General features: G+C 43.3%; 3 protein-coding genes across 13 annotated transcripts in view; 2 read left to right on the top strand and 1 right to left on the bottom strand.

Moving 5' to 3' along the window:
* The first annotated feature begins 986 nt into the window (after positions 1-986).
* Positions 987-3,782, top strand: SLC10A4 (solute carrier family 10 member 4). Its single transcript, XM_087735827.1, has 3 exons — positions 987-1,605; positions 1,986-2,196; positions 2,820-3,782. Exons 1-3 carry the CDS (start codon positions 1,220-1,222, stop codon positions 3,333-3,335), a joined length of 1,113 nt encoding a protein of 370 aa, XP_087591953.1. The 5' UTR covers positions 987-1,219; the 3' UTR covers positions 3,336-3,782.
* A 66-nt stretch (positions 3,783-3,848) lies between these two features.
* ZAR1 (zygote arrest 1) lies at positions 3,849-27,667 on the top strand. Of its 2 annotated transcripts, XM_087735826.1 has the most exons (5): positions 3,849-4,839; positions 4,925-5,017; positions 5,092-5,166; positions 16,422-16,461; positions 27,584-27,667. In XM_087735826.1, exons 1-4 carry the CDS (start codon positions 4,027-4,029, stop codon positions 16,455-16,457), a joined length of 1,017 nt encoding a protein of 338 aa, XP_087591952.1. In that variant the 5' UTR covers positions 3,849-4,026; the 3' UTR covers positions 16,458-16,461; positions 27,584-27,667. The 2 variants fall into 2 exon arrangements, with proteins under 2 accessions (XP_087591952.1, XP_087591951.1); XM_087735825.1 differs by lacking the exons at positions 16,422-16,461; positions 27,584-27,667 and adding an exon at positions 5,241-9,332 and having other exon boundaries at positions 3,853-4,839.
* FRYL (FRY like transcription coactivator) overlaps positions 8,814-27,995 on the bottom strand; it is a 182,921-nt gene continuing 163,739 nt past the window's right edge. For 8 of the 10 annotated variants that reach the window (XM_087735820.1, XM_087735819.1, XM_087735813.1 and 5 more), the window contains 8 exons: positions 27,662-27,869; positions 25,468-25,617; positions 22,045-22,143; positions 17,252-17,320; positions 13,858-13,875; positions 12,797-12,907; positions 11,273-11,469; positions 8,814-10,900 (listed from right to left, as the gene is read on the bottom strand). In XM_087735820.1, coding sequence (XP_087591946.1) covers positions 10,642-10,900; positions 11,273-11,469; positions 12,797-12,907; positions 13,858-13,875; positions 17,252-17,320; positions 22,045-22,143; positions 25,468-25,617; positions 27,662-27,869 — 1,111 coding nt within the window. In that variant the 3' untranslated portion in view covers positions 8,814-10,641. The remainder of the gene's footprint in view (positions 10,901-11,272; positions 11,470-12,796; positions 12,908-13,857; positions 13,876-17,251; positions 17,321-22,044; positions 22,144-25,467; positions 25,618-27,661; positions 27,870-27,995) is intronic. The other 2 variants (XM_087735814.1, XM_087735817.1) reach the window with 1 other exon arrangement.

Here is a 27,995-nt window from a genome sequence, read left to right on the forward strand (position 1 = left end):
TCTCCTTAAATTGGGTGCATCCTCCTTGAGCTGCGACCCGAGGCACTCCACAGGGAGCAGAGCAGCAGGCTCAGGGTGGAAGCCAAGGGGCAGCCTTGCTGAGCCAGCAAGGACCGGCGATGTGAAACAGTGGCTGCGAACCCTCTAAATCCTCTGGGTTAAAGAAGAAAAGATGGCTATGCTCCCGAGAGATGGCCAGTAGCGGTGCCAAGCGCACAGAGTAGGAGTCACCAGCGTCCATCCTGCTCTCGGAGGCTGCCCTCCTCTCTCGGGAGCTCCTGCCCTTGTGGGCCCAGCCTGGCACCGCATACAGCATTTTGCTTTTGAAGGAACAGGGTGAGACACAATTATTAAATGAAAAGTATGAAATAGGGAAAATGTAAATGTTTTAAGCACCATTTTATGACTGACACCACTATAATCACTCTCGGATGTGATTTTTGGGTGACGGACATTTCTTACCCTGGTTTGAGTACTTGTGTGCCTGTGAGCTTGTCTGCTTCCTCCACCTGCCCCGACGGCCCTATAAAGGCATGCCTCTTCTTACACGCTTCTGGGACCCCCCCAGCAGAAAGTGGTGCCCCCAGACTCCTAAAAGAGCTTTTCATCCTTCCTCACCCACTCCTGCTGCCTTCACAGCAGCCGGCAATAGGCCTGGAGAGGGAAGGAGCTGGGGTATCCCTCAGCCCCCCATCGGGTGACGTTGCGACGCGGATTGCCTTTTTGATGCTGACGCCAAAGTGAATCCCCCGACAGCACAGCTCCTCCGCTGGACGCGCCGGGCCCTGCCCGGGCCTCGGGAGGAGGCAGGCGGCCGGGCCGGCTCCAGCGGCGGGCTGCCGCGGGTCGCAGCGGGGAGGCGGGGGGCGGCCGTGAGCCCCCGCCGCCGCCTGCGCTTCCCTCCACCGGGGCCGGGCGGCGCTGGGGGCCGGGCGCTGGCCGCCGTCGAGGCGGCGGCGAGACGCCGCCCACGCCGGGGGGGGCCCCGCGCGGGTCCGGGGAGGCGCGGGCGGCGCCCGCAGCAGACAGCCGGGGCGCAGCGGCGGAGAGCGGCGCAGCGGCAGCGCCCGGCCGGGCTGAGGCGGGCCGGGATGCGGACTCCGCGGGCCGCCGGGGCCAGCCGCCGCCGCACCCCGCACTGACCCCCACGCCCCCCGCCGCCCGCTCCCTCCTCCGCGGCTCGGCGGGGAGCCGGCGGCTCCCGGGGGCCGCGCAGCCCATGGCCGGCTCCGCGCAGCCCCCGGCGGCGGCGGGGGACGGGGGCCCCGACGGCGGGTCGCTGGCGGGGGGCGGCGAGGCTTTCGCGGACCGCTCCCTCAGCCAGGGCTTGAGCGTGCTGGTGGGGCTGGCGCTCTGCGTGACCATGCTGGGGCTGGGCTGCGCCGTGGAGCTGGGGCAGCTGGGCCAGCAGCTGCGGCGGCCCGTGGGGCTGCTGCTGGCGCTGCTGGGGCAGTTCGTGGCCATGCCGCTGCTGGCCTTCCTCCTCGCCCTCATCTTCGCCCTGGACGAGGTGGCGGCCGTGGCTGTGCTGCTGTGCGGCTGCTGCCCCGGGGGCAACCTCTCCAACCTCATGTCGGTGCTCGTCGACGGGGACATGAACCTCAGGTAGGCACCCCGCTCGCTCCCCCTCGCCCCCGGCCGGCCGGGCGGCTGCGGCGGCCCCGGGAGGCGGGGAGGGGTTGCCGGGCACCTACCGGCGGCGGGGCCGGGCCGGGCCGGGCGGTCACCGGGCGGTTGGAAACCCCCAGCCCTGCTCTCCTGCCTCTCCCGGGGCGGGCGGTTTTACACGGACCGCGGCACACGCCTCCTGCCCCCTTCCCGAAAAGCCTGCGCGCCCGCGCCCCGGCCGGGGAAGGGGGGCTCTTGCCGTGAGAAGCGCCCAGCCGGCTGCAGAGCCCCCTTCCCGCGGGGGGCTGCGGCTCCCCGGGGCTGTCCGCCGGCCGGCCGGGCGGTGATCCGATGTCTCTTTGGTTCCCCCGGCGCAGCATCATCATGACGGCCTCCTCCACGCTGCTGGCCCTCTTCCTGATGCCCCTCTGCCTCTGGGTCTACAGCCGCCACTGGATCAACACGGCCCTGGTGCAGCTGCTGCCCCTGGGGGCGGTGAGCCTGACGCTGGGCAGCACCCTGCTGCCCATCGGCCTGGGGGTGCTCATCCGCTACCGGCACCCCCGCGCCGCCGACCTCCTGGTGAAGGTAGGCACGGCCCCAGGACAGGGCGGGGGGGTCCGACGGCAGGAACCTTTCTGGTCCCTCCGAACCGATGGTAGCTTCACACAGGCATATGCCACTATTTAGGCGCAATATAAGGACTTATAGTCTTGAAATAAAACGGTGGGACAGAGACGGAAAGCGAGGGCGAGGGCAGGTTCCCCCCCAGCGCACGGGAAGGAGGGCGGCGCGGTGCTGAGCCCCGGGAGGCAGCCCGGGCCCCGGAGCAGGGGCATTCCCCGGCATCCTGCTCTCTCCCTGCTCCCGCTACACCCAGGGCTGGCAAAACCAACCCGCAGGCACGGCGACGCTTCCTTAAAACATGCAAACAAATTAGCTTAATTACAAAAGGAAAAGCGAAGCACAAGCCCTGGCTCTCTACCTTCCTGGCAAGTCACCCCACAGCAAAATGATGGAGGGCGATCTCAGCCCCTTCCTTTCCTGGGATATGACCAAACACTGCCAAAGTGCTGAGCCAGGAGCAAACCCGGGAAGGGCAGCACAGCCACGGTTTGCAATTTAGACTCTATCAAGCCTCTACCTGCTGCGATGATCCTTTTAAACTAATAACCCCCGTGTTGTTTATCGATGTCTGTATCTGTTGCCAGATTTCCCTGTGGTCCCTCTTGGTGACTCTGGTGATCCTGTTCATCCTGACTGGGACCATGCTGGGCCCAGATCTGTTGGCACATATTCCTGCGTCTGTCTACGCCATTGCGGTGCTGATGCCTCTAGCGGGGTATGCCTTGGGATACGGCTTAGCCACGGTCTTTAAAATGCCCCCACACTGCAGGAGAACAGTGTCTTTGGAAACAGGGTGCCAAAACGTCCAGCTCTGCACCGCCATCCTAAAACTCACCTTCCCTCCGGAGCTCATAGGGAGCATGTACATGTTTCCCTTGCTTTACGCGCTTTTTCAGTCGGCAGAAGCGGGACTCTTTGTCCTGGTCTACAAGATGTATGGGAGAGACAGCTACAAACAAGATACGCTCGGTGAAGAGGAAGACACAGATATTTCCTACAAGAAACTGAAGGAAGAGGAGGTGGCCGATACTTCATACGGCACAGTGACCACAGAGGAGCACAACTCCGTTCAGATGGAGCCGACGCAGACGGCGCTTTAGGCGAGATAAGGAGGCAACACCCGGGGACGCGTGATGTGTGCTGTGCTTGCAACCAGGCTGGGGCCGCGCTCGCTGCTGCACCCGCGGAGCTGCCCGGCCGCCATCGTTTCTCCAGCCGTTCCCATTGTACAAGGTGATGTGTGTTTATTATCGTGACAGCTGTAATTCCTCAAAAATCCTTACACAAAAAAAATTTTAAAAACAAAGGAAAAAGGATCACTGTGACGCAAATAACCGTACGTCTTCAGGCAAGGGGGCTCCTGCCCACCTGAGTGCAGCAGGAATGGGTACGAGGAAGGAGACCAGCGTTTTGCAGAGGCGAAGCCAACGCGGCGCTGTACGAAGGGGCAAACCACCTTGCGCGCGTGTATCTCCGTGCCTCCCACCCGCTGTAAAAGCATTGTGCTCGTTGTTCTCACCACAAATACATGGCGAAGCTGAACCGAACCCGTGTTCCCCGCTGATTAATCCCGCGGGGGCAATTAAGGGCCGCGCTGTCTGGTTGACGGGGGGAGCAGTGCCGGGGGTGGGGGGTGCCCTGCCCGGGGCCCTGCGCCAGCCGGGGATGGGAAGGGGCCGCTAGGGCCGGCGGGGGCGGGGGGAAGCCCGGCCCCGGCCGCGGTCCCGGTCCCGCCCCGCCGCGGGGTATTTAAGGCCGGCCCCCCCCCGGCGGCTGCCCCGGTCCGGCGCGATGGCGGACGAGGCGATGGAGAGCTACCTGTACGCCGCCTACCACCCCTACTCCTACCGCTACCCGCCGCCCAAGGGCAAGGGGGGGGCGGCGGGCGGCTGGCGGCCGCGGGGCAGCGGCTACTTCTCGGGCTACGGGGAGGCGGCGGCGGCCGCCGAGTACTTCGACAACTACCAGCGGGCGCAGCTGAAGGCCATCCTCTCCCAGGTCAACCCCAACCTGACGCCGCGGCTCCGCAAGGCCAACACCAAGGAGGTGGGCGTCCAGGTCAACCCGCGGCAGGACGCCTCGGTGCAGTGCTCCCTCGGGCCCCGCACGCTGCTGCGCCGCCGCCCCGGGCCCCCCGCCGGGCCGCGGCCCCGAGAGGCGGAGCGGGAGCAGGAGCAGGGCAGCCCCGCCACCACCAGCACCCGCGCCGTGCGCTTCCCCCGCACCATCGCCGTCTACTCGCCCATGGCGTCCCGCAGACTCACCGCCTTCCTGGAGGAGCCGGAGCCGGAGCGGCGGCCGCAGCAGCAGGAGGAGGCGGCGGCGGCGGTGGTGGCCGTCGAGGAGGAGCCGGCCGCGCTGCGGGAGCAGCGGGAGGCGGAGGCGGCCGCCGTGCGGGCGAGCTGGGAGAAGCCCCCCGAGGGCGGCGCCGAGCCGCTGGGGCAGCGCCCGGCCGAGCCGCGGGGGCAGCGCCCGCCCGCGACCCCGGAGCCGGCGGCAGGGCCGGAGGAGAGCCGGCAGGAGGAGGCGGCGGCGCCGGCAGAGCCGCCGGCCGCCCCCCAGAAGCGGGAGCCGGCGGTGGGCAAGACCCGCCTGCGCTTCCAGGTGAGGGGCGGCCGGGGGGGAGCGGAGCGGGGCGGGGCCCGGCCCGGGAGGCGCCTGCCCGTCGAGTAACGCTTGTCCCCGGCAGTTCCTGGAGCAGAAGTACGGCTACTACCACTGCAAGGACTGCAACATCCGCTGGGAGAGCGCCTACGTCTGGTGCGTCCAGGGCACCAACAAGGTAGGCTCGGCCCATCCCGGCTCGGCGGGGCTCGGCTCATCCCGGCCCGCCGCTGACCCCGGCCTCCCCCCCAGGTCTATTTTCGGCAGTTCTGCCGGACCTGCCAGAAGTCCTACAACCCGTACCGTGTGGAGGACATCACCTGCCAGGTAAGGGACCCCCGCCCCGCCGCGCCCCGGGCCGGCCTCGGCCCCCGCCCGCCGACCGCCGCCTTCTCCCCCAGAGCTGCAAGCAGACGAGGTGCACCTGCCCGGTGAAGATGCGGCACGTGGATCCCAAGAGGCCCCACCGCCAGGACCTCTGTGGGAGGTGCAAAGGGAAACGCCTCTCCTGCGATAGCACATTTAGTTTCAAATACATCATCTGAGTGGGATGGGGTTGGTTTTTTTTGGTTTTGTTTAGGGCTCTTCTAGAAAGCTGCCAGTAGAGCAGATTCTTTTTGTTGTTGTTATTGTTTGAAGGTACTCAGTGAGGTGTAGCTAGGAAAGCATGCAAATAAAAGTATTGCAAAGCACGCTCAAATGATCAGGTGGGTTTGTGCCCAGCTCAGAGGGGGCATGTTGCAACTTCTGTAACTTGCATAGAGGAAGAGCCTACAGATAATGTTTTGTAAATCGGTGATGGTCTTGCCAGCAACCGACTCAGGACCTTGTAGAATCTCAGGTGGGAAAGGATGTCTGTTACTGCTCCTACCCTTGAACTAATCAAACACTTCAAGTTAACATCAAATCGACATCTACAGTAATAGTAGAGCACAATTCATGAACAAAACACGTAGTAGTATTCACTTACTGTGCACACTGCTATTCTGTGCAGAAAGTCTCCTGCACCTGTTCTTCATCACTAGAAAATGATTGAGAAATGCTATGTACAAACTAGGTCACTTCTACTGGTTCAGCTGGTCTGCATTTAGCTAAGCTGGTGTTCTTGGCCTGTAGACTAAAGCCAAAGAAAGCTTGTGGTTAATGCATCTTCAGGGACAGTTCTCATAAACCGCTGGGGAAGGCAGTCACTGATGTTATGGTCTCTTGGTAAATGAGTTGCCTATCTTTACTTTCACAACTTTATCAAGAGCAGTGATACTTCAAAGGCTCAAAGTATGATACTGCATCTGCCTGGCCTCCCCTTGTACCTGCAGGTGATGCAGAGCTGTGCACTTCATGACTTAAGAGTTTCATCTAGTTATGGTTTAGCTGTCTGCCATCAGGGAAGGATCAAACTCCCACACCCTTCTGGGACTGGGTTTGCAACTAGGAATTGTACTTTTAGTGTTCGGTAGTAATGGCAGAACCAGCATGGTTACTCCCAGATGATGCTCTCCAAGGCCTATTGGTGCTGTCAGGGGTAATGGCCTCTGTAGGGACACCACATTTCAGCAAAGCCTTACAAGCTGACTCTGGGACTACAGCATCACCATCTGAGCAGGTTCACAGCCTAGTAAAACCTACACCCCACTATTCTACACTGTAGCCAAGGAGCTGGGTAAACTTAAGAGGAAAATGCACTTTTCTGAGAATGCTAATGAAGCTGTTAATTCTTAAATTGAGCATAATAATGCACAAAGCCTTTTGCAGAACTCTTGAGGTAGCTTCTATTTGGAAAGACTGATTTATCTTGGCTATAACAAACTTACCTACGCCTGCACCCAGCTTACTTCAGACCACTCATTAAAGACGAGAGGGGGAACCAGTCTGAGCCCATGCTGTGTAACAGCTTCAGTGCCAGGTGGTCTTGCATCTCTAAATGGAAGCTAGTGTATGGCAGGGTATGCAAACACTGTCCGTTGTACCAACAAATGTCCGTTTAGAGGGGCAGTGAATGTTAATTCTGTAGGCTTAACTCATTTTGCTGTAGATTCCTGCATAATTTTAACATGCCCCATGAACTTGCTGCAGTAACTAAGGCTTAATGCCTCAGCACCAATTTATTGCCAAATAATTTCATTTATTCTTGCTCCATTCATTATTAGAGCAGCATGAGGCATTCTGGGAACAAGTTGACCTCCCACCCCCAGAACGGGGCAGTGTTTTATTTCGTGCTTCTACCTGAAGCATTTTCCCCTGTATCACAGTAAAAGGAAATATCCCTTGCTGTACCAGCTCACTTAAAGACTTTCACAGTAAGTTCTATCCCTGTCCTGTTCAGCCTGAAAAGTACCACTGCAGCTGGGCAGTCTTCTGTTGTAGATGCACGTGCCTTGCACTCACCTGTGGTTACAGTAATGAGCAGCAGCAAGTCTCCAGCTTGAGGAGCAGCACAGTTGAGGCCCCCTCTGCAGCCATCTACCCGGAGTCTGCCTCAGCTTGCGGTTGCAACTGTGACCTGAGATGTCTTTGCTTCCGAGCGTATTTGCGTCTAAGGATGTCCTTCAGTATGTTTTCCTGTTTGCCTTCCCCATTCTAATGGCTGTAGTCTGTTCCTGACGGATGCAGTGTGGGAGACTGACTGCGATGACTCTGTGCACCTTGGTAATGAGTTTGAGAAGTCAGTTAAGCTCTGTGCCACCTCAGCATGAAGACGTATGGCAACTCATAGCAATATGAGCAGTCGAGTGCTTCTTATTTATACAGATGTCCTCACAAGCATTGCTTTGAGGATTACTTGCTGTGAATATGGTGACTCTTATGCAATTATTATCAGTAATAGCCTGAAGTGAAATTTAGTACATCTTAGAGGTGTCATCCCCACCAACTACAGTCAAAGCAGCAGTTGCTTCTGTTTGACAAGGTGTAGAACAGGCCTAGCCGATCTGAACTGTATGGAGTGCTTCAACAGCAACTGGTCCAGCCAAGCAGTTGCCGAAGGCCCCAAGTGGCAGCAAAGAGCTGGCCCTGCCTTCATCAGCCGCTGCAAGGTTTTGAGGCTTGGAGGAGTGGGAGTGCGGCGTGCAGCGATACTAAACAAGCTTTCCTTCATCCTGTAGCATTCCTCATTCTGCAGTAGCTCTACATGTCATTCTTCTTACATAAATACATTCAATGCTTTTACTGCTCGATGCCAAAGTACAGTTCTATACCCTTTTCCGCTTTACCGCCCTGTCACGTCCTTGACAGCATATGCTGCCTATCGTGGACACTGGTTCCTAGACTCAGCAGAAAGAAGGAAAGCTACTCATGACCTGTGTGATTATGCGAAGTGGAAAGGAACAGTTTTCATGCTGCCAGTTCTTCAAAGATGTCTTGAACTTGCCCTGCGCAGCTTTTTCATGAAGAGATTCTTTTGCGTGTGTTAGCTCAATGCTGTATTCGTTGTATCTTAGAGCAGACAGCTTTACCATAGATTTGGCACAGGCCTGGCACCGGGTAATGTAGGGTGACAGCTTATGCGCTAGTTGAGAGGGAGTAATTTTGGAGAAGTGGATATAGGAGCAACCAGCAAAAAGAACCGTACTCAAATTGGTGTAGTGCTTTCTTGGTGAAGAGACTTGCTAGTGGCAAAAGGAAGGACTCTCTAAGACCAGAACAAGCTGCACAGTAGAAGTTTGGAAATAGTTCTTTCATGAAGTTAAAAAAATATCAAGACTGATTCTGCTCCACAGGGCAGGTCCCAATTTCCACTAGTCATTGTCAATGGAAGAAGATGTATAACATAAGGAATTACAAATATATATAAATTCAGGTTTGAGTTGCATGACAAATCCTTTAACAGCTTCAGAAGATGCCTAGGAAAATGCTGTTGCATTGACAGGACATAAAAGGAAAAAAACATGACTTCAGGGCACCCAGGCCTCTATTGTCAGTGTTTAGGCTGTTTAGCTAAAGTATTTAAACTCTAGCTTGTAAAAATACACAAAATGACAGATACAATGTCTTTTATTTTTACAAAAAAAGCTGGTAAAAGATGATGTAAATAAAAGTGTAATGCGCCACTAAATAAAACTACTTATCCCCGGTAAATACTTATTAAATAATTAAGAACACCATCTACAGTACCACAAAACCATCAAAATAATTCAATTTTTATCAGGGACAGGGAAAAAAAATACAGTGATTATGGATGTGCCTTGACCAGTTACAGAGCTTGTTAGGATAACATAACTACTGTCAGCAGTCCAACAGCGTGCACAGTGCCTTCAATTAATGCATTTCAGTATAATTACATTTCTAGTGGGGTCCAATTCCCCCAAAAAGGCAGAGCTAAGAATTTCAATTCTACATTCTAAACTCTGGAATTAGAGCCCATTAAAAAAATCACAGTGGGTAAGAGATGTATATAAAAATACTGGGTGTTCCTTTCAAATCACAGGAATCATGGGACTACATTCTTTTTTCCGTTTTGTTTTTTTTCTTTTTTTCTTTTTTTCTTTTTTTTTTTTTTTTACAAAATGCTGTTGGTTTCAACAGAATCCAGTTTGTTTTATGCTACAGACTTTGACACTGAACAATGAGTATATTGCCTGTTTGCATGTTTTGGTAGTCGGTCTTTTTTTTCTATATAGTCCCAATTCCTTAGGCTTAAGTTGAGTCATGAAGATGCATGTACGTGCATTCAAACTCTCTGAACCCTGCAGACTACTCAGACTGCAAGTAATGTATGTGACTACCCATAGGGAGAGCCCCCCCCTTCCCCTCATAGCTTTATACACCTACTGTCTTAACAGTGCATTGCACAAATTTACAAGAAAAATACTGGTTTTGCACTATACAATTTCTAGAATATATACAGAATAAAATAAGTTAACTTCTAATGAGAATTGCTGATGGGCAGCATATATCTTTAATATACATTTTAAAGTCTCTGCAGGCAGCTACTTTTTGGTTAGTTGTTATCAATATTTGTAACATAAGCACTGATCAGAGAACTGAGCAGCATTCCAATAAAGTTAACAGATATATTATTTCTTTTAGAAACACTGGGAAATCCCAGTTTAAAATATTATTAAATGTCCTAACATTTACACACTATGAGGATTAGATCTAATAAAATAAAATTTCTTCAAAAATAATCTTGCAGCTCTTTTAAGCATGCTCTGAGACCTTATTTAACAATCATCCATACCTTCAAAAAACAACTGTCACATAGCCATACATTCTAACTCTCACACATAATTTCCTTGTTACAGACAACAAAAGCAAATAAAACATTGAGAAGTCAACGGTTTTTGCAGTCGTAAGTCATTCTACTCATGTTTGACTGCACATTCTTCATGACATTGCAAAGTGTCTCATTAGGTATTAGTTGATGATTATATCTACTACTGCTGGAAAGCCAGGAAGCCTTGCAGGTCTTCAGCCAAAATGAACCAGCCTTGATTTTAGCCTCATCCCACCTGCGATATTGATTCAACCTTTAGAGGCTGTTACTGCAAACACCATTTATGGTTCTGTTACAACAGAAAATAATGCATATGTATGCATTACATTTAAGCCCTTTTCCTTTCATGTAGTTTTTATACATATATTTAATAAAAAAATACTACTGCCACACAGCTACTGTGTAGAAAGAGCAGTCAAGAAAGATGTTCACTTCAATTTTCAGAGTTTACTTTTGATGAAGCAATTTCTTGCTGTGATGAAACTCTGTTGGTTGTCAGGATTGCAGGAGGTTTTCTTTTTTTCTATGAAAGGTGCTCAATAATAGTCTGAAGTGTCTTCATCATCAGTTCTTTTCTAAATGACAGCTGTTCAGAATCCAGTGCTCACAAGATTTATTCCTGGTTTGATCTTCCCTAGAAGCTGATAGGATTGCACCATGCGTAGAGACTCTCGAATTTCTAGATTAAGTTCCATCAGCTTTGAGCTGGCCTCAGACATATCTTGGTTGGAGCCTACTACTGCGAAGCTACCAGTTTGACCAAGCGTCTGATGACGGAAGTATATGTGTAGCAATGTTTGAACTGGGTCATCTTCAGAACTGCCAAAGATGTCATGGGGCCAAATAGATCTGTAAACACACAATTTGGATTTAAACATTAAAAAAAAAAAATTAAATGATTAAATATTCTTGTTCTTTAAACAGACATGTAAACAGAAGACATAGGAAAACGCAAGAGAAATGTTTCTTCCGTAGAGTCCTGATAGTTAACAGTATCATTTTCTCAGAGATAAATTCTAAAGAACAAGTACTACTAGAATTGCTTTTTTTTAAATTGCAAAATGTGCATGAACAAGCTGTAATGAAGCAACAGTGCTTGTCCTTTTCAATAAGGACATCTAGCAAGAGCTGAAAAAAACCTGGAATAGTGCCTATCCCTATCTTTAAATTAAAAAGGCCCATTAGCAAACTCAGGTCTGAAAGCAACCCTTAAGCACTTACCTAAAAGCCTTGACCTGTGCTACAGCTGACACAAACTCCCTGTTTCTCAGGGTTTCAATGAGAGAGTGAATAGCCGTTTCTGTGCTAGCTTGGGAAGCTTCTGCAATTTCAATTTCTTCGATACCGCTGTCAGATGCAGCCTCAGCCTCTTTCAGACAGCTCTCCAAAAGAGCAAGTTCTTCAGACATGTTTATGACCTAAAACAAATATAAGGGTTACCTTTTCTTGTTTAAATGTATTTTCAGCCAAATTAACTTTCAGCAGATCAGACTTAACATTCTTCCTCCTCTTTGCAATCATAAATGAGAGGCAGAAAAAGTACATCCAAATACTTGCTGCAGTTGCTTAAGTATACAGTTAATTTAATGGCCCAAGCGTGCATGTCAGGTATTTGGGCTTTCCCCAATGAAGTTTCCATCTTAGTTAGTTCTTTTAAAATTTGTTTCAAAAAAATACATTTCTTTTCTCGCCACATCACTTAATAACAATTAAACGGACAAGAAGAATTAAACGTATTAGAAAAGTACAGCAGCAATTGTGTTACTACAAGGACAACTTAAATATGAAGAAAAAAATCTGGAAGACTGGTAACCTAGCAGAATAACTGTAGCGCAGCCAGTGTATATAATTCTGTATCTGACTAACTTAGGCAAGAAGTGGGACTGGTGCGATGCCGACCTTCCACAACATTCTCCAGACAGAAATGGAGTCACTTATTTGCAGCCTCTACAAAAACCTGGAAATCTAAGCGAGGAACATGCATAATTTTTTCCTAAGCGACTCAAACCCCAAAGACGTTCACCCTGCTTTTTCATTTTCCTCCCTACTGTATCAAGCAAGACCAAGCCTATTTTTTTTCCTGCTACCTCTATTTATTGCATTACAGAGCCAGGGGAGAACTTTCAGAAGACATTATTAATAGCATAATGCCTTCAGATTAACTCAATTAACATCACATATGTACCACTTGTGCCCAGCCGAAGGACGCATTTTACTTCTAAAGTTAGTACAACTGAAAATCAGGCACAAGATGTCCATCACGCATTACTAACTGCACTTAGGATGGGGACTAAGGTTGCGGAGTAATTGAATGGTGGCTGAAGTGATGCAGTTCCATAAATCAGCTGGTAGCAAGTGATGGTGTTCGCAATAGGAAACACTGGGGTGATGGAAAGGGGCTTCATCACAGAACTCGGCTGATTGGAGTTGATGTGCCTTGATTGTGGCCTGATTAGAATACACCAGAAGCGCTACTGAAATATTTTAAATGCTCATCACTGGACTCCCTGTGTTCCTGCCTATTTAAGAGCTTTCAAGCTGTACAAAAATCAACACAGATAATTGAACATCTCAGAAAATTGCGAGCTCTACTTAAATCTTTTATTAATTGGCTATAAAACAGCTAGTACCCTCCTTCAGTTTCTAAAAAGATGTCCCACTGATGAAATGTTATCAAAATGTGTTTCAAATGGTTTGGCTTTAAAATGTCAACAATTAGTAGTTAAATGGCATTGTTTTCATTACCTCTGCTTCTTTTTTGATTGTTTTTACTTGGCTGATAAGTTTGCAATAGGCTTGGAACAGAAGCAGCAACTGGAAATGCAACTTGTACAGCCTCCGACACAACTCCAGCTCCTACAAATGTAAACAACATTATTATATTCAGGAAGTGCAAAACATCTACTATCCAATACAAGAGACAATAAATGACAACTTCTTCAGTACAGAATGGGCACGATTAGAAGTAGTTATTTGGTTACTAAAGAAAAAGATTTAGAAGCTAATGTAGCAGGAAACTAATGAAAAGCAGATGAAAGCTTCATTGAGTTCTAGATTGACAGGTAGCCTCTCTCACATAGGTTTGAAGTTTACTTTTTAATAAGAAGTTAGATTTCCAAGAAGGGGGGTGTGGAGGGATGTAAAATGATTCAAAAGGCATTTTGAAATGTCATGTTCCAAGACAGAGTTTCATAGATCACTTAGTTTTATTCTTGATATTTTACTGTTTTAAATTCAAGATCTAATATCCAAAAGAAGCAGTTGTGGTCTGTAAGTAAGGAATCTTTCATAACCATTAATATAAGCATGTAAGCACAGTATATAACCTGGCCCTTAGCTTACAACTGCCTGATGGAATAAGAGGAGAGTAATTCCATTCCTGGAGGCAAGAATGATGTTTCCTTTATAAAAGGTGGGTCTGATTCTATTTTAGAAAATACCACATGATATATTCTTAAGGAAATGAAACAGCAGCATTAACCTATGCACTGTCTTGCTTCCATTTTTACGCATCTAAAACACTAGTCAAAGTGTAGACAGTGTTAATACTGCTTTACATAGAGACATAAAAACTAGTGCTAATGGAATAATCTTCTATAACGTTCACCATTCTACTAACTACAGGATCCTATTATCTACAAAGGACCAACAGTTCAATGGGTTAGATGATGCAAAATTGAAGCACACAGCACTTTTTAAATAGTCTATGACAAGACATCACTGTGTCACAAATGGACGAGACAGATGGAGACCAGTTTGCTGACTGGCATGGTTAAGTATTTGATAAATCAAGAACCGTCACTTACTGCTAGAATTTCCATTTGCTAAGCAAGAAGATGAGCAGGTCACAAAAATACAAAGAAAGAAAAAAAGATCAAGAATTAGTGTAGGAAATAATTTTAATTAGGGTAAAAGATGTCCCAGGTAAAATGGAGGAAGAAATACAAGTAACATGCTCCAAATATATCCTGAATGGAAAAAATTAACAGACTGAATTTGAAGTGAAATTACTTGCTGCTATAACTAACAATAGATAGCATTGGCTTTGTTGTCCCACAACATGAGTAATATACTTCACTTACAACCCTGTCTGGTCTTTACACATTGTGTAGTCTTCAACATACGCAAATTTAAGGAAATCAAAACCAAGGACACTTAGGTTTGAACACCTATGCAATGCTTCTTACTTGTTCTGTATCACTATAGTTTAAGCAAAAAGAATGCCTTTTAAAATTTGAGATGTAACATTAATTTGGATTCTGAATCAGTTTAGAAAATTCTTGGTTTTGCTAAACTCAATTCTCAACAACCTCATTGTGAGATTTCTGAAATTTAATTGCACTTGGTTCTTAAAAGCTATTTCAGAAAAACATTTGGGAAAGAGGGACAGGGAGAGAAATCGTCACAAAATTGTTTGTCAGACTAGGGACAGGAACTTCACTTCTGTGCTTTGTACAGTGCTAAGTGTATTGATGGCATTCAAGCAAGTACAATGGTCGTAGTAAACATATGAAGATGCAACTGATGTCTGATTCCAATGGGCAGAAGCAGTTGAGCTTTACTAAGCACATAGTTATACACCATGTGTATAAGTTATACACTATGTGCTTAACAGACTATAAACATTGCATGCTTTTGTTCTGTACTCTGTGCTACCATATACATAGCACAATTATTATATAAGCAAAAACTGCTGGTGCACAGAACACTGCGAAGAGGTAAGATCTTGAACTGCCAAAGTCGACAAGAATTCTATGACTCACTTTAACGAAGCACAGAGAATCAGACTTTGAGGAATGGCAGGGTCGATTATTTAATATTTTTAGCCATTAAGTTCCAGTGTTCTTTAAGCCAAGTCTCATTATTACTGTAAGCCATAAATAATCCTTCTCCCCAAAATCACACCTTGATAGCTATTCTAAAAATTCAAGAGAGGTTTTCCTTTAAAAATGGCTTTGTACTGCTTCAGTGTCTTTCAGATACTTGCTCACTTGAGAAATAATGTGATTTTTCTACCTGCCAGGCCTGTACAAATAGTCTAGCCAGAGTCCAGATGCATTCTTCCAGGCTTGCATGTAAGTATAATAGCAAAAATCCAATAATTAGATTTACTTGCAAGTCTGCTGGCAATGCACAAGCCAGAACAGAATTCATCTCACTATTCCTTAGCTATATTGACCACAGTGCTAAAAATTAGCAAGAAAAATCTTATTTGTGTTAGTGAGTGAAAAATATCTGGTGAATGAAACAGCTCTGTTTTCCTGAGCAGGACAACACTTACATATTTTTAGCATTAACTGGTTGACTGGATAGACTTATCAGCCCCACACTCCATTTACAAGGACTTTTGTAACAACAATCTTACACTTGGTAACTTCTCAAGTCTCCTTCAAGTCACTATAAGCTTCTGTGAATAAATTTAGAACTTCTGTAAATTGTGTATATTTATGAAGCAGGATAACAGGACTCTGCTTTCTCAATGGATACTATAGATTAAAATTATTTTAACTGAACCTGCAAGTGCAAGGAGCACATAAAGAAAAAATTGCCAGCATGCCTAGGATTGAAAACCAAAATCAAAACAAGTCCTCACAAATAATCAGTGTAAATGGTCACATAATTCCTTTTCAGGGGCTATCTTCAAACCCTGCAGAAACGGGGAAGAACAGACAAAAGTGCCTCACTCAAAATCCTGCATTCTCTCCATACCAGCTAAATGAAAGCCTGCATGTGGCTTTCCCTCCATTTCTTAGTTTCCCTAGCTATACAGTGGGAACAGTAACATTTACCTTCATAGTAAGAACGGTTACGTTCGAACAGTTAAATGTTAGAACAGTTTCTTGGCGTATATAAACCACATTCTAAAAAAAGAAGCATTTATGTACTTCAGTCCATATTATTACTATATAGAACATTTACTGTATTGTAATAGTAAATGTTGTTACATATTTCTAAACACATACCAGTCAGTATACAAAGATGTAAACCATCTGTAAAATACAGTAAATGTTGTGTTCATAGGCAAAGCACAAATCCTTGCAAATGGTAGTAAATTATTTTGCTGTATTACCTATGCTTAGCCACATGAAATATTTTTTTTAAATGTGCAACTTTGATGCAATATAAAAATCAACAGTATATTATCACACATTTTACTACTCTAAAAATTCATGTGTATTTTGTAATTGAATAAAAAAACCCGTGTATATATATGAAAGCAAATGAAAACTGTATAACAGAAGAAATAGTCCATGCACACAGCAGACATTTCTGTTGCTGAACACTACATTTTCAGCAGCAGAAACATGACCAAGTGTATCAATTACTAGAGTTCGGTTGAATAAAAGGAATAAAATTCTTCCTTTTCCAGCTTCAATTTGGGATTTTTGTCAAAATGTCATTGTGAAAAGGTAAGTTCAGCTGCTACCTGCAATTCTACTTTCTTACATATTTCACTGTTCTTATTACAGGACTCTAGATGGCAGATTCCTTGTACCTCCTAATGATAGGTTTTGGATTTGCTTTTTTATCTACAGTGTCAATATTATGCAGCTATTGTTAAAAAAAAAAAAAAAAAGTCCTAGTCTACTTGGGGAAAAGCTATCACTCACTATAGCAATTAGTAATATTAAACATGGATGACTGCCATGCAAATATGTACAAAATGTTGAACTAATATTAATAGGTTACTTCACCTATTGTTGTTAGATGATATTTTGACAGAAGTGTTTCATGAGATTTTTGCTAAACTGCTACTTTACTCCCTGTTCCTTCCCACCCAAATAACGGCTCCAGAAAGGTCATATGTATTTATATAGTACTAATTATATTAAATTCAGTAGACGTTTTTGGCTAGACAGTTTATCTGAGCATATAAGCAGAATGGTAATCTTTTTTCTTCTAGAAACAGCTGCAGAAAAGCAGACTTGCTGGTACACAGATGGTATCTAGTCTGCCTATCTACTCGGTGTTATTAAGTCTAGCACCCAAGACGGGTTGCCAACTTTTATTAAAAAGAGCCCTTTTTATTAGACCACTACTTTGTAAGAATCTGAGTTTCCAAAAGATAGCATGATAACTGGAATGAAAAGCTTTTCATACATTTTTAATCTCTCTGCAAATATTGTAATTTTTGTGCAATAGATATAAAGATGTTTTTTTAATCTCATATCCAGAGACTCACAAATGACATACACCTACCTGAGCATCTGTGTTAGTGCCATGAATACCATCATCAGTACCAAATGTTCTTTTGCAGTCTTCTAGCCACTGCAAAATAAATATAAACAAGATTAAACGTCTTCTGAAACAGAGCAAACTGAAGACTGTGCTAAAACTACATAAGACATTTCGTCAAGTCTTGCACGTTCGCAGATTACGTAAGAAATTGTGATACGAAATCAATGGTTTACCAATGCTGTTTGCACTAATGATTTCCACTCCGATATATCACTTTGTAGTTTTTATTGTGTCCCTTCTGTTGTAAATTTCCTGTAGCCTTCATTACCCCAGATGAGGACAGTACACTGTAGCATAAATGCTGATCTGTGACTGAATTTGGGTACTGTCATAGTGAGATGTGTGGGAGGGTAGAGGCAGAAAAATCCCTTTCATTAAATGAGATCATATTTTCTCTTTGCTTGCTGCACAAGCTTTACACCAACGTTGTTTCTCAGCATTTAAAATATAGGACTAATTCAAATTAGAGAGTAAGCCTGTTATATTTCTTGGGACTACTTTAGAAACAGAAGGAAATAGAGGTCTCCTGCAAGTGCAGGTTTACGGGATAGAAAGAAAAAAAAAATAAATTCTTCAATGGGAGTTTAGCATCACCTCCAGTTTGTACAAGCCAGGGAGATGAAGTATTCTTACATTACACAATGCAAACATGCAGATTCCACTCTCTTTCATGAATACAGGGCTGTATTTAACCCCAGTTCTTATAGCAGACAAGAAGTTTATTAATTTCAGTGGGCAATCTCTTCTAACTTTGACCATCCATGCAAATTTAAAAGCATTAATATAAAGCATTTGCAGAATCAAATATGCTCTTACTGGACAATACGATCTGATCATCTCATTGACACAGTGCCCAGCATATTTTTCCGTACAGTGCAAACAACTGCAAGCATGAGGTAATTCGGGTATTACTGAAATGGGAATGTGTCATGTTGGGATAAAGTGCAGATTATCTTCTAAAATGAAGAACAGGCTCTATACATCCAAGGAAGAATAATTTAGCATACTGTGTGCTTGCTATCTTGAGTCTCACAGGAAATCTTAGTGACCTTTTTCTAACCTTTGTCTGATGCAAGAAAAAGAAAAATACGATTTCCCATCTGCTCAATTTAATAAAGGTTACTTAGTGAATTAACTAGGCCTGTGTGCTTATCAAGAGGAGAAATGGAATTCTCTAAACACCGTGTTGTCAGTTTCAATTAGTGACATGGATACCAACGTAGACAGCAAATCTCATTTTTCTTTTTATCTGACAGCATCCATCGGTAACAGTGGAATAAATTTGCAGTGGAACAAACAGGATCAGCAATTGGGAAGCTAGTGTTTATTTTCACACGCTGCCTTTTTAAGATCTTTTTGAAATCTTAAAACCAGTCTGAATAAAGAGTATGCCTAGAATGTTGTGATATACATATAACCTTATATTTTCTATTACATTGATCTGATTCAGTATCTTTGTCCCTCATACGTACATGAAGTCAAAGCAGTTTCCTTGCAAGTAAATAGAACAGTAGCTCCAAAAAGGTGACAAAATTAATTTGCTAAAAATTTTTACAGAATATATGTTCAGCATGGTAGGAAGACCTCAGTTTTCTCTTTGGGAACAGCAGTAGATTGTGTGACAAAATAATCTTCTTTATGTGTTTGCTTTACATAGATTTATGTTCTCCCCATTTATCTTCTACAAAGATACAGGGTGAAGAGCGTTACTGAAAGCGTAATATAGGGAAGTCTGTGGGTGGTCTTGGTCATGGCACAGGTTGGTTTGCCAGATTAACCCCAAAACAGACATCCCAAACCACCCCCTATACTATAGCTACCTTTCTCTCTCTCATCTCAGTGCATAGGTAAAAGTTTCAAGCAACTGCAGCCCAAGCCTCTTACTTTTTAAATTTGATTCATGTGAATGCCAGTAGAACAGACAGCACTGACAGTGACAAACATCATCTGTTAGGGGAAACTTTAAACATCAGTTTTTCATTAAAGAAGTTAATGTACAAAATTTTCCAGTCATTGATTCTAGAGGATACCAGATTAACATGCAAATTATATTTATTTAAATATCTGTTAATTTATATTTACTTTATTATACAATAGCCCAGCCAGCTTAGTTTGATCATTTTTCTGCGTGTTTCTATGAAAAAAGCAAGGATCTGCAATAAGCTCATTACGTGTTTTGCCTTAATACTTTCAGATCGAATAGGATACATAACACAACCGCCTTCAATAACAGAAGTTCAGATTTGACTTGAGGAAGTCTCTTTCAATCATTCCCTATACTCTGTTTAATAGGACAGAGTAAGAAAACCAGTAAAACATATCTAAGAAGTAGCTTTGGAAGATTCTTAGTCTACATATGCTATATAATACACACCAAAACAAAACTGAGGACCAACAGCTGAAGAAATGCTTTCAAAAAAAGTTTTAGAAAAATAAATTAAATTATCTGAGATAATTAGTCACTACTTCTGAATTAACATGCTAAATAAACACTTAAATAATGCACTACATCAGCTAAATGACATGCTGTCAAGAGTCAGAAATGTTTGGTCAAAGCTATACATTTCTTCCTCCTCAGTACTGCTTCTTTATGAATTATTAAATAAAAATAAAGCCCTGGCAAAATGCTCTCAGTTATTTCAGAACAATTCCCTTCATCCCGTGAACCTTTTTCCTGCCCCAGTCACTCACAAATCCTGTGGCAGAAGACAGGCTGACCACAGAAACATGTTACTGGACACCCTTTTGACAGCTGCACTACAGAAAAACAACACTCTTTCACTATCATATAATGACAGAGGCCATTGAACTGATATCCATATTCCTTTATCAAGTAAAATAAAACACAAACAAGCTCTTAATATGCAGCATGGATTTTTGTCGATATGATATGTAGAAGTGCAAAATTAGCTAAAAATACATGAAGTGAATTCATGGCCATCTGAAAGGGACACAATTTTAACTCATTGTACTTTGACAAATCAACCAAACAATACCATTTGTTATTGCTATGATAAACTGTAGGCTAAACGAGGAGTTTATATAAGAATTCCTCAATGTCTGGAGGATCACCATTTTAAGTACACACACACACACACACGAGTTCCTCTCTACCCTGCCTGAAATCTTCCTGTCTGACCCTGGGGCAAATCAGTCAGCCTCTCCGTGCCTCAGTGTTGCTCTCTAAAATGAGGAATAAAATACATTGTTTTCTCATAGGAGTGATGACAGCATGACACATTGGAGATTGTCAGACATTAAATATTACATCGACTAAGGTAATCTTCGTCATCAGATGAGCACTTTGTTTCTGATTAAGCCTAAATGGCAAAATGTAGCTCATTATATTAGACCTCATGAGTTAGTTTACAAATAAATTGTTATTACCACAGAGCAGGGCAAAATACGGAGCAACTCTTTAGCAGAAATGCTGGCTTGGATCCTAGAAACAGTTTATCTACATTAACAGCGCTGTGTGGCATACTTTAGCATTGGTTTTGAGGAAACTGTGTTTCTTTTGAGATCCTTTCCACAAAAAAGTGGCTGTCTCTTCTATTCAACAGACGAGCTGCCAGCAATCTTTGCAAGGCAGAGGCCATAATTTCCTAATAAACTCAGCATGATCAAGAAACATGGAGCCACTTGTGCTGCAAAATAAAGCTCTCCCAAGATGTCATGGCTTGAATTCTGGTTCTGTTTCGCATCGTTCAAACTTTCCTACAACGGCCATTGTCATGGCCTCACAGACTGCTGATATCAGCAAAAAGTTCCTTCAAATGCATGTTTAATTTTGCTAGGAATCACTTTCTCTTCTACAACAAAAGTCCCATATATGCTCTCTCTCCCTGTACCTGCAAAACTGATTGTAGAGCCGTGTTTTCTTTTGGCTCTTGAAATAGAAATCTTACCTGTTTCAGTTTTCTGAAGTTAGTATCTTCCTTCCTGAACTTCACACAAAGTTTCACAAAAACAAATACAAAACCCTTGCTACAGAAATTTTCAACTTTTAAATTTTGTGTTGCTTTGCAAAAAGGATAACCACTAACATATACCTTGAAAAGTAAACTGTATTATTCTCAATAACTGACACAAATGTCAGCCTCATTGGGTCCCGTTGCAGGATGAGAGACCTAAATTTATGTGTCTATGTATGACACAGCTGTTTCAGCCCCCATTATAGTCAGTGGAGATCCAGTCAACAAAAGGAAGTCTCAAGACTTATTCAGCTGAGCAACAGGTCAGTATTTATATTAGGATAAAACACATTGCTTTCTTGATTTCTTTTATTGTATTGACTTGATCCTTGAATACTCTGGGTGTTAAGGCACTTAATCGACATATAGATAGTTATCTGTAAATGACTTAATCTGGATGTGAATCCCACCATTCTAGTCTAATAAAATAAGCCAGAAGGTTCATAAAGAAAAAAAATGACCATGATTTATTGACATTCATGTTAAAATATTTGAATATTTTTAAAAGAGGATTTTTAAATTAGGAATGCACTCTTCCCAATGCTAGTGCGTTTGTGTGATGTTATAGATTCAAAGTCACTTTTAGAAATATGTGCAAAAAAAATGAATTACACATAAGAAAAAACCTCAAGTTCAGATTATACACATAGAATAGTAGTAAGAAAAGGAAACAGGATTTTATTTCGGAATTTTTTTCCCACAGTTTGCTTTTAGATACCTGCAACGTTTTCTTGATGAGTAGGTTCTAATATTTTTTGTTTTGAAATCTAAGAGACTCACCTGTTCTGCTGCCTCTCTTTTGACATTATAGGTATCCAAGTGTTCTTGGAGCTCTAGAACACTGAACTTCAATGTTTCTAGCAGGCCACAAGACATTAGCTGGAAGATAAAAGCAATCACCTCTGTAGTCATGTAACATCTGACTATAATCCATATAGTCTAATATCTAAATTATATAATATGAAATTCCAAATCCACATTTGGAAAAACAATCAAATTAGAATTAGTTGGGTACAGATAATTCATGACACCTTTGAGTTAGTAAACTAACACATGTAGCTCTATCAGTTAAATCAGTGAACAACACTTTTGATTCCAAAATAAGAAGGGCAATATCTAGTTAACATCTGAAAGAGAGATTTCAAAGGGATTTTTAGATCTTTCAAAAGGAAGAATAATATTTGATATACGTGTGTATAGCTAGTGTAAATAGAATAGCCTGCAGCAGGAAAAAGTACTGCTGGACTGCTCCTCTAGCAGGCTGAGTGTCCAGTGAGGGTTACTTGCCCTTCTCAATATACAAACTACACCACCAGCAAAGGCTTCAGTCTGTAGGAACCAGGAACTGTGAAAGCAGGAACTGTTGGATATTTCAAGAATTTTCTCCCATTAATGACTTTGCCTTTTTCAACATAGTTTCAAAATCTCTTTTTCCCTCCGGAGCTGCTACCCAGCTTTGCTCCACACCATTTCTCCCTGTAGTTTTATTTCCACTTATGTTTTTCTTATTAATCCTTCTCCTGTCACTTCCTGTAATAATAACGTCTCTAACACGATGCTTCCTCCCTCACACTGGTCATCCCTTGCACACATTAAGAGCTCTGTACTTTTCTCCAATCCCTGTTACCTGCTACCTCTTGGTCAGCTTGAAAGTGCAAGCGCAAGACTGTGATCACAAAATTGTGGCACAGAAAGTCACAGTATCCCACATCACTCAAGCACGGGTGGGAATGATGCTTACATGCTTTTCCAAGTGCATCAAGATTATTATTCTACCACCATATTAAGACACTGCTACTCCCAACTTCTATGTCCATATCAACCAAGAAGCAAGTTATGGCTCAATGCACAAAGCCACTCTGCACTCAATGTCTGCAATAACACCAAAGTGCAAAGAAGTCAGTGGGCAGCTTCTATCAGCAGCAGGCCATGATCCACTCCCAAATCGCTTATGAACCTGTGCTTTGATGTAAGGGGGCATCCTTCTGCTGAAAACTACTTTCTGAATGAATCAAAGGCCAAATTTGAATCAAATGCCAATCCTGTACGCATGAGTGGACATCACAAAACCAAAGATTTGTGCCTTAATGTTAATTTGGATTAGCCATTCTTTCTTAGTGACAAGTAATCTGATAAATGAGTAGGTCCACTTCAATTAAATTACTTGGAAAGATTTACCTACACAGTATTTGCCAATGTAACAACAATAATGTGTGTATGTGCGTACATATGCATGTACACATACACACGAGTCTATACTTGTGTGCATATATATATATATTAAATTTATTATTGCTTTTTAAATATTTGTATTTATATATATATTTACTTATTTATTTTTAAAAAATAAATTTTTAAACTTACTTATTTTTTAAAACACACATGCTGTTCTAGCTAGACACTAGTGTAACTCTTCTTGTCCCACTTGCTTCTTATCCCAACCAAGTTCTCCTGCTTTTAAAGTGGCATAAGTTAAACAAAAAACATTACACGTGGTTCCCTTGAAATGCTCTATGCATATCATTCTTTTTTAGTCCCCATATTCTAAAGTGAGAGCTTAAGAGCAGAGTTGTCCCTTAGCACCAAGGGAAAAAAAACAGGTCAGGAGAAGAGTCTCACACTGGGTCAAGGCCAAAGATCCATCTGCCTCAGTCTCCCATCTGACAATGTCTAATAGCAGTTGCTTAAGGAAGGGCAAAACGGGGCAAGCATGTGGTGATGCACTTGCTCCAGAATGCTTTCTTAGCCTCTGTCAACGTGTTGTTCTGCATATTCAAAAATCTATTCAGGGCTATTTCTTTCATGAATCTTTTTAGTTGCTTTTTGAAAACATGAACAGACACTGTAAAAAAGGACAGGGTTTTACAGGTTGATTATGTATCACATGAAGGATCACCTATCTTTGCTTCTGTATGTTTTGAAGTCAGTGCTAGCTTAATTTGATCACCCTTAACATCAAATAAGACAACAATACAATAATTTCTATCACTTTGCCATGATAATCAAGACATCTATCCTTCCAGTACTTAAAGAGGGCTTATATAAAAGAGGGGGAGAGACTCTTCATAAGGGCAGATAGCGATAGGACAAGGGGGAACAGTTTCAAACTGAAAGAGGGGAAATTTAGATTAGATGTTAGGAAAAAATTCTTTACTCAGAGGGTGGTGAGGCACTGGAACAGGTTGCCCAGAGAGGTTGTGGATGCCCCGTCCCCGGCAGTGTTCAAGGCCAGGTTGGACAGGGCCCTGAGCAACCTGGTCTAGTGGGTGGCGTCCCTGCCCATGGCAGGGGGGCTGGAGTTAGGTGATCTTTAAGGTCCCTTCCAGCCATTCTATGATTCTATGATCTATGGACAGATTTCTCTCCCAAAGGGCTGAAAAATCATAGCCTGCCTACTCATATCTTATATGGAAGCCATTCCACATATTTAATAGTCCTTGTGATCTTTCTTGGAACCTTTTCCAGTTCAACTGTATTTTCTTTGAGAGCAGGGGACCAGAACTGCCCCCAGAATTCAGGATGTAGGTATATCGGGGATATGTATATTAGCTCAATGATGTTTTCTGTTTTGCTGTCTCTTTTCTTAATTATTCTAGCAGAGCTTGTTTTGACTGCTGCTAAACCTTGAGCTGACTTCTCACATTAATATTTATTATAATCCAAGATTTCAACTTGCACAACAACAAACAATTCAAAGCCTTCATTGTATATTTGTAGCTAGAATGTTTTCATCATGCATCATTGAATATATACATAAACAATAAAACTTAAAAAGGCAAAGTTGCTGCTAGATAAGTAGTCTTCCTTTTTCTTCTCTGTGCAAAGAATATAGATTAAATATGAACAAGCAGGGAAGGTAAAGAATAGCAAGGGAATTTAAGTGATATCTAGTATCAGTAAGTTCCCTCACTGTTCATTGTTACAGCTGGAGGTTATTTTTGGAGTAAATGCACTTCTCACTTGTGTTTTCAAATGTTTATGATACATAGTGGCCACCTAACATCTTAATTCCTTTCTGATTTCAATTATAAAAAGCATCTTTTTTTTTTTACATCCCAAAATTATTCAGATGTTTCAATTAGTGACATTACAGAGCAACCTTTTAAAAGGCAAAAATACAATTAACACATTTTTATTCAAACCTTTACATAAAAATGTTTAAGCAGACAGATATTTCAACGTGTAAGTTGATGAAATTTTTACCGTTTCTGCATCCACAAAGACTGTCGGACATTCTGAACATATCATCATCACTTCCAGAGAACTTTTAAATTTTGTTCCAATGCGTTGTAGACTTTCACCAAGAAAGCTGACTGAATCATTTGTTATAGACACAAACTTTCTTTGAATGGTCTAGAAATCAAATCAGAAAAACATTTATTTTACATTGTATTTTACTACCCCTCCCTCTGGCTTTTTAGATTAAGAATTTTGGGGCAAATTTCCATCATGACAGCATATATTTTTGTCATTAAATTACAAACGAATACATAATTTGCTCTGAATATTTATGTAAAACTAGCTCCAGAAAATGCAATCAATCAAACCAGCCTGTATCTATAAAGACAATTATTCCTTTCACATCTAGGCCTTTAGCATCAGTATAGCTGGATGACTGTCTTTATGCAGCATAGATAGTAGTTCAATTCATTTTCAAGTGTGTGTTTTGCAGAAAATTATACAGAGTTTTATGAGTCAGAATACGACCTGTGTAGCACAATCTGTGTCCAAAACTGCCACCTGCAGGGTTTCTACCTTCTTCAAAAATCAGTCCTATGTATAGCATGTTCGATTATGCAGACTGTCAGCTTGGCCTAATACAACACTGCGCTTTGCTATATATTATTTCATAAATCCTAGAAAGTCCCATGTAGACTAAAACTATACAAAGATGATATTTACAGCTGCAAAGTTAAACGCAGGGTAGGAGACAGAAGGCAAAATGGAAAGGTCCAGTCAAACAAGGCCTCCAGGGTCTCATCTAATGATTTTAACCCTCCTCTGTACCCAGCAACAACTCCTCAGGAAAGCTTCTTTGCCCAGGCTTGAGCCCTGGATCACTATTGCCCCTTTTACCAGAGTATCCACCTTTCCAGCTGACTGAGGCCTATCCTGTCAAGCCACAGAAAGTTCCACATGTCTTTCTAGCTCTCTCTTTAATGAATACAAGAGAACATGAACTCCCATTTTACCACTTTCAGGAAATGAATGAATGTGTGAAAAGCAACTGCAGCTAAGCTTTGGTGTAATACAGAGGAGCTAAACCCCTGATGTCTAAATGAAGCAAAAAGACAAAAATCTAAAACCAGTAACAGGAATTTCACAGTGCTGTGGCAAAATACTTGGTTCAACTAAAAATGGAAAATGTGTATAGATGCACAAACAAGTTATTCAATGGATAAGGTAGAGCCTGAATTCTTCACATGTAAGTTACTTCATGGTACTAACCCTAAACCTGCCCATACATACGGGATAAAACGTGAGCTAGCGTGGTAAAACCAAAGTGAGGTTTTCACTGAGAAATGTATTATGATATACCAAACATCAGGCAAAATTAATATTGGAGATATAAGAAAGGGTTGAAGTCATAAGGTCTTGGTTTGTAGTACTGAATCTGCTCTTAGCTCACTTGGCACATTGCCTGCAAGTAAAATGGATTAATTGGGCGTCTATCCCATAAGAAGTTGCAAAGAATAATGTACATCCAAGCGGTACCACTTTGAAAATGTAAAAAACCCATCCCCTACACATAGGCAGTCAGAAGCCAGAAAAATTAAGCAATAGGCATTTTGTGTTGGATACCAGATCTGTGAGGTAAATACAGTTAAAGAGAAGCATTTGAAACTTCCAGGTTTAGTGGATCTCCTGGTGTTTCAATTACTTCTCTGCAAAAAAAAAAAGTTTTCTCACAAGACAGATGCAAGATAAATTCATTAACGTTTGTCATGCTGCGATCCCATAATAATGAATCCCACAGAAAACCCAGGAGGAAGACATTAATTCTGTAATCAGCAGAGAACCTGGGTGACGTTCAGAAAATAAAAGAAGGGACACCACCTGAACTAAGAGCTTACAAGAAACACTGAACCGTTTTTTTTTGAGCTGTGTTTTGGTTTGGTTTTTTTTTTGTCGTCCCCCCCTCCCCCCCGCCCTCCCCCTCGCCCCGAGTAGAATCACTCCCAGACAATGAATACAGCAGATATCCCATGGAAAAATATTGTATGACCATATAACTTTCTCTTAGCAATGTGGGTTTTTTTGTCTGCTTCTGATTTGCTTTCTAAGGCTTCTTGCTACCATAATCTTGTGTCTTTTGCAGTTACGGAGGGGAAGAATAGTTTTGAAAGCAGGAGGAAAGGATTTCAGACAACCAACCACGCACTGGCAATTCACTGACCTGAAACAATCTTGAGAAGACGTGAAATGTATAGACAGCACAAGATCCATCTGTATCTGACAGCATTTGATTGACGTGGCAGCGCCAGGCTTGCTCTTCATCATCGTATGCCACTGGTTGGAAAGCTGCCAATATGGCAGAAAGAAATGGTGAAGGAGGTGGGGAAGTTTGTACTTCTGGGAAACCATCCTGTTCTTCTTCATCTTGGCTATGAATAACAAACAGCAGAAATTAACTCCTCAGTGAATTTTTTTAGGAAAAAAAACCTTCATTTTGGTAAAAAGAAAAAATAAGAATTTGGAATTCAGAACAGTGTTTTGTAAAATAAGTAATC

This window comes from Nipponia nippon, unplaced genomic scaffold (genome assembly GCF_047370975.1).
Source record: "Nipponia nippon isolate SJK-2023a ecotype South Korea unplaced genomic scaffold, ASM4737097v1 scaffold_6, whole genome shotgun sequence".
NCBI classification, from domain to species: domain Eukaryota; kingdom Metazoa; phylum Chordata; class Aves; order Pelecaniformes; family Threskiornithidae; genus Nipponia; species Nipponia nippon.

Coding starts and splice junctions, on each gene's coding strand:
- ZAR1 (XM_087735825.1), top strand. CDS start 4,027: ATGGCGGACGAGGCGATGGAGAGCTACCTGTACGCCGCCTACCACCCC. Junction 4,840..4,924: donor AGACCCGCCTGCGCTTCCAG/GTGAGGGGCGGC, acceptor TGTCCCCGGCAG/TTCCTGGAGCAGAAGTACGG. Junction 5,018..5,091: donor GCGTCCAGGGCACCAACAAG/GTAGGCTCGGCC, acceptor CCTCCCCCCCAG/GTCTATTTTCGGCAGTTCTG.
- SLC10A4 (XM_087735827.1), top strand. CDS start 1,220: ATGGCCGGCTCCGCGCAGCCCCCGGCGGCGGCGGGGGACGGGGGCCCC. Junction 1,606..1,985: donor GACGGGGACATGAACCTCAG/GTAGGCACCCCG, acceptor CCCCCGGCGCAG/CATCATCATGACGGCCTCCT. Junction 2,197..2,819: donor CCGCCGACCTCCTGGTGAAG/GTAGGCACGGCC, acceptor ATCTGTTGCCAG/ATTTCCCTGTGGTCCCTCTT.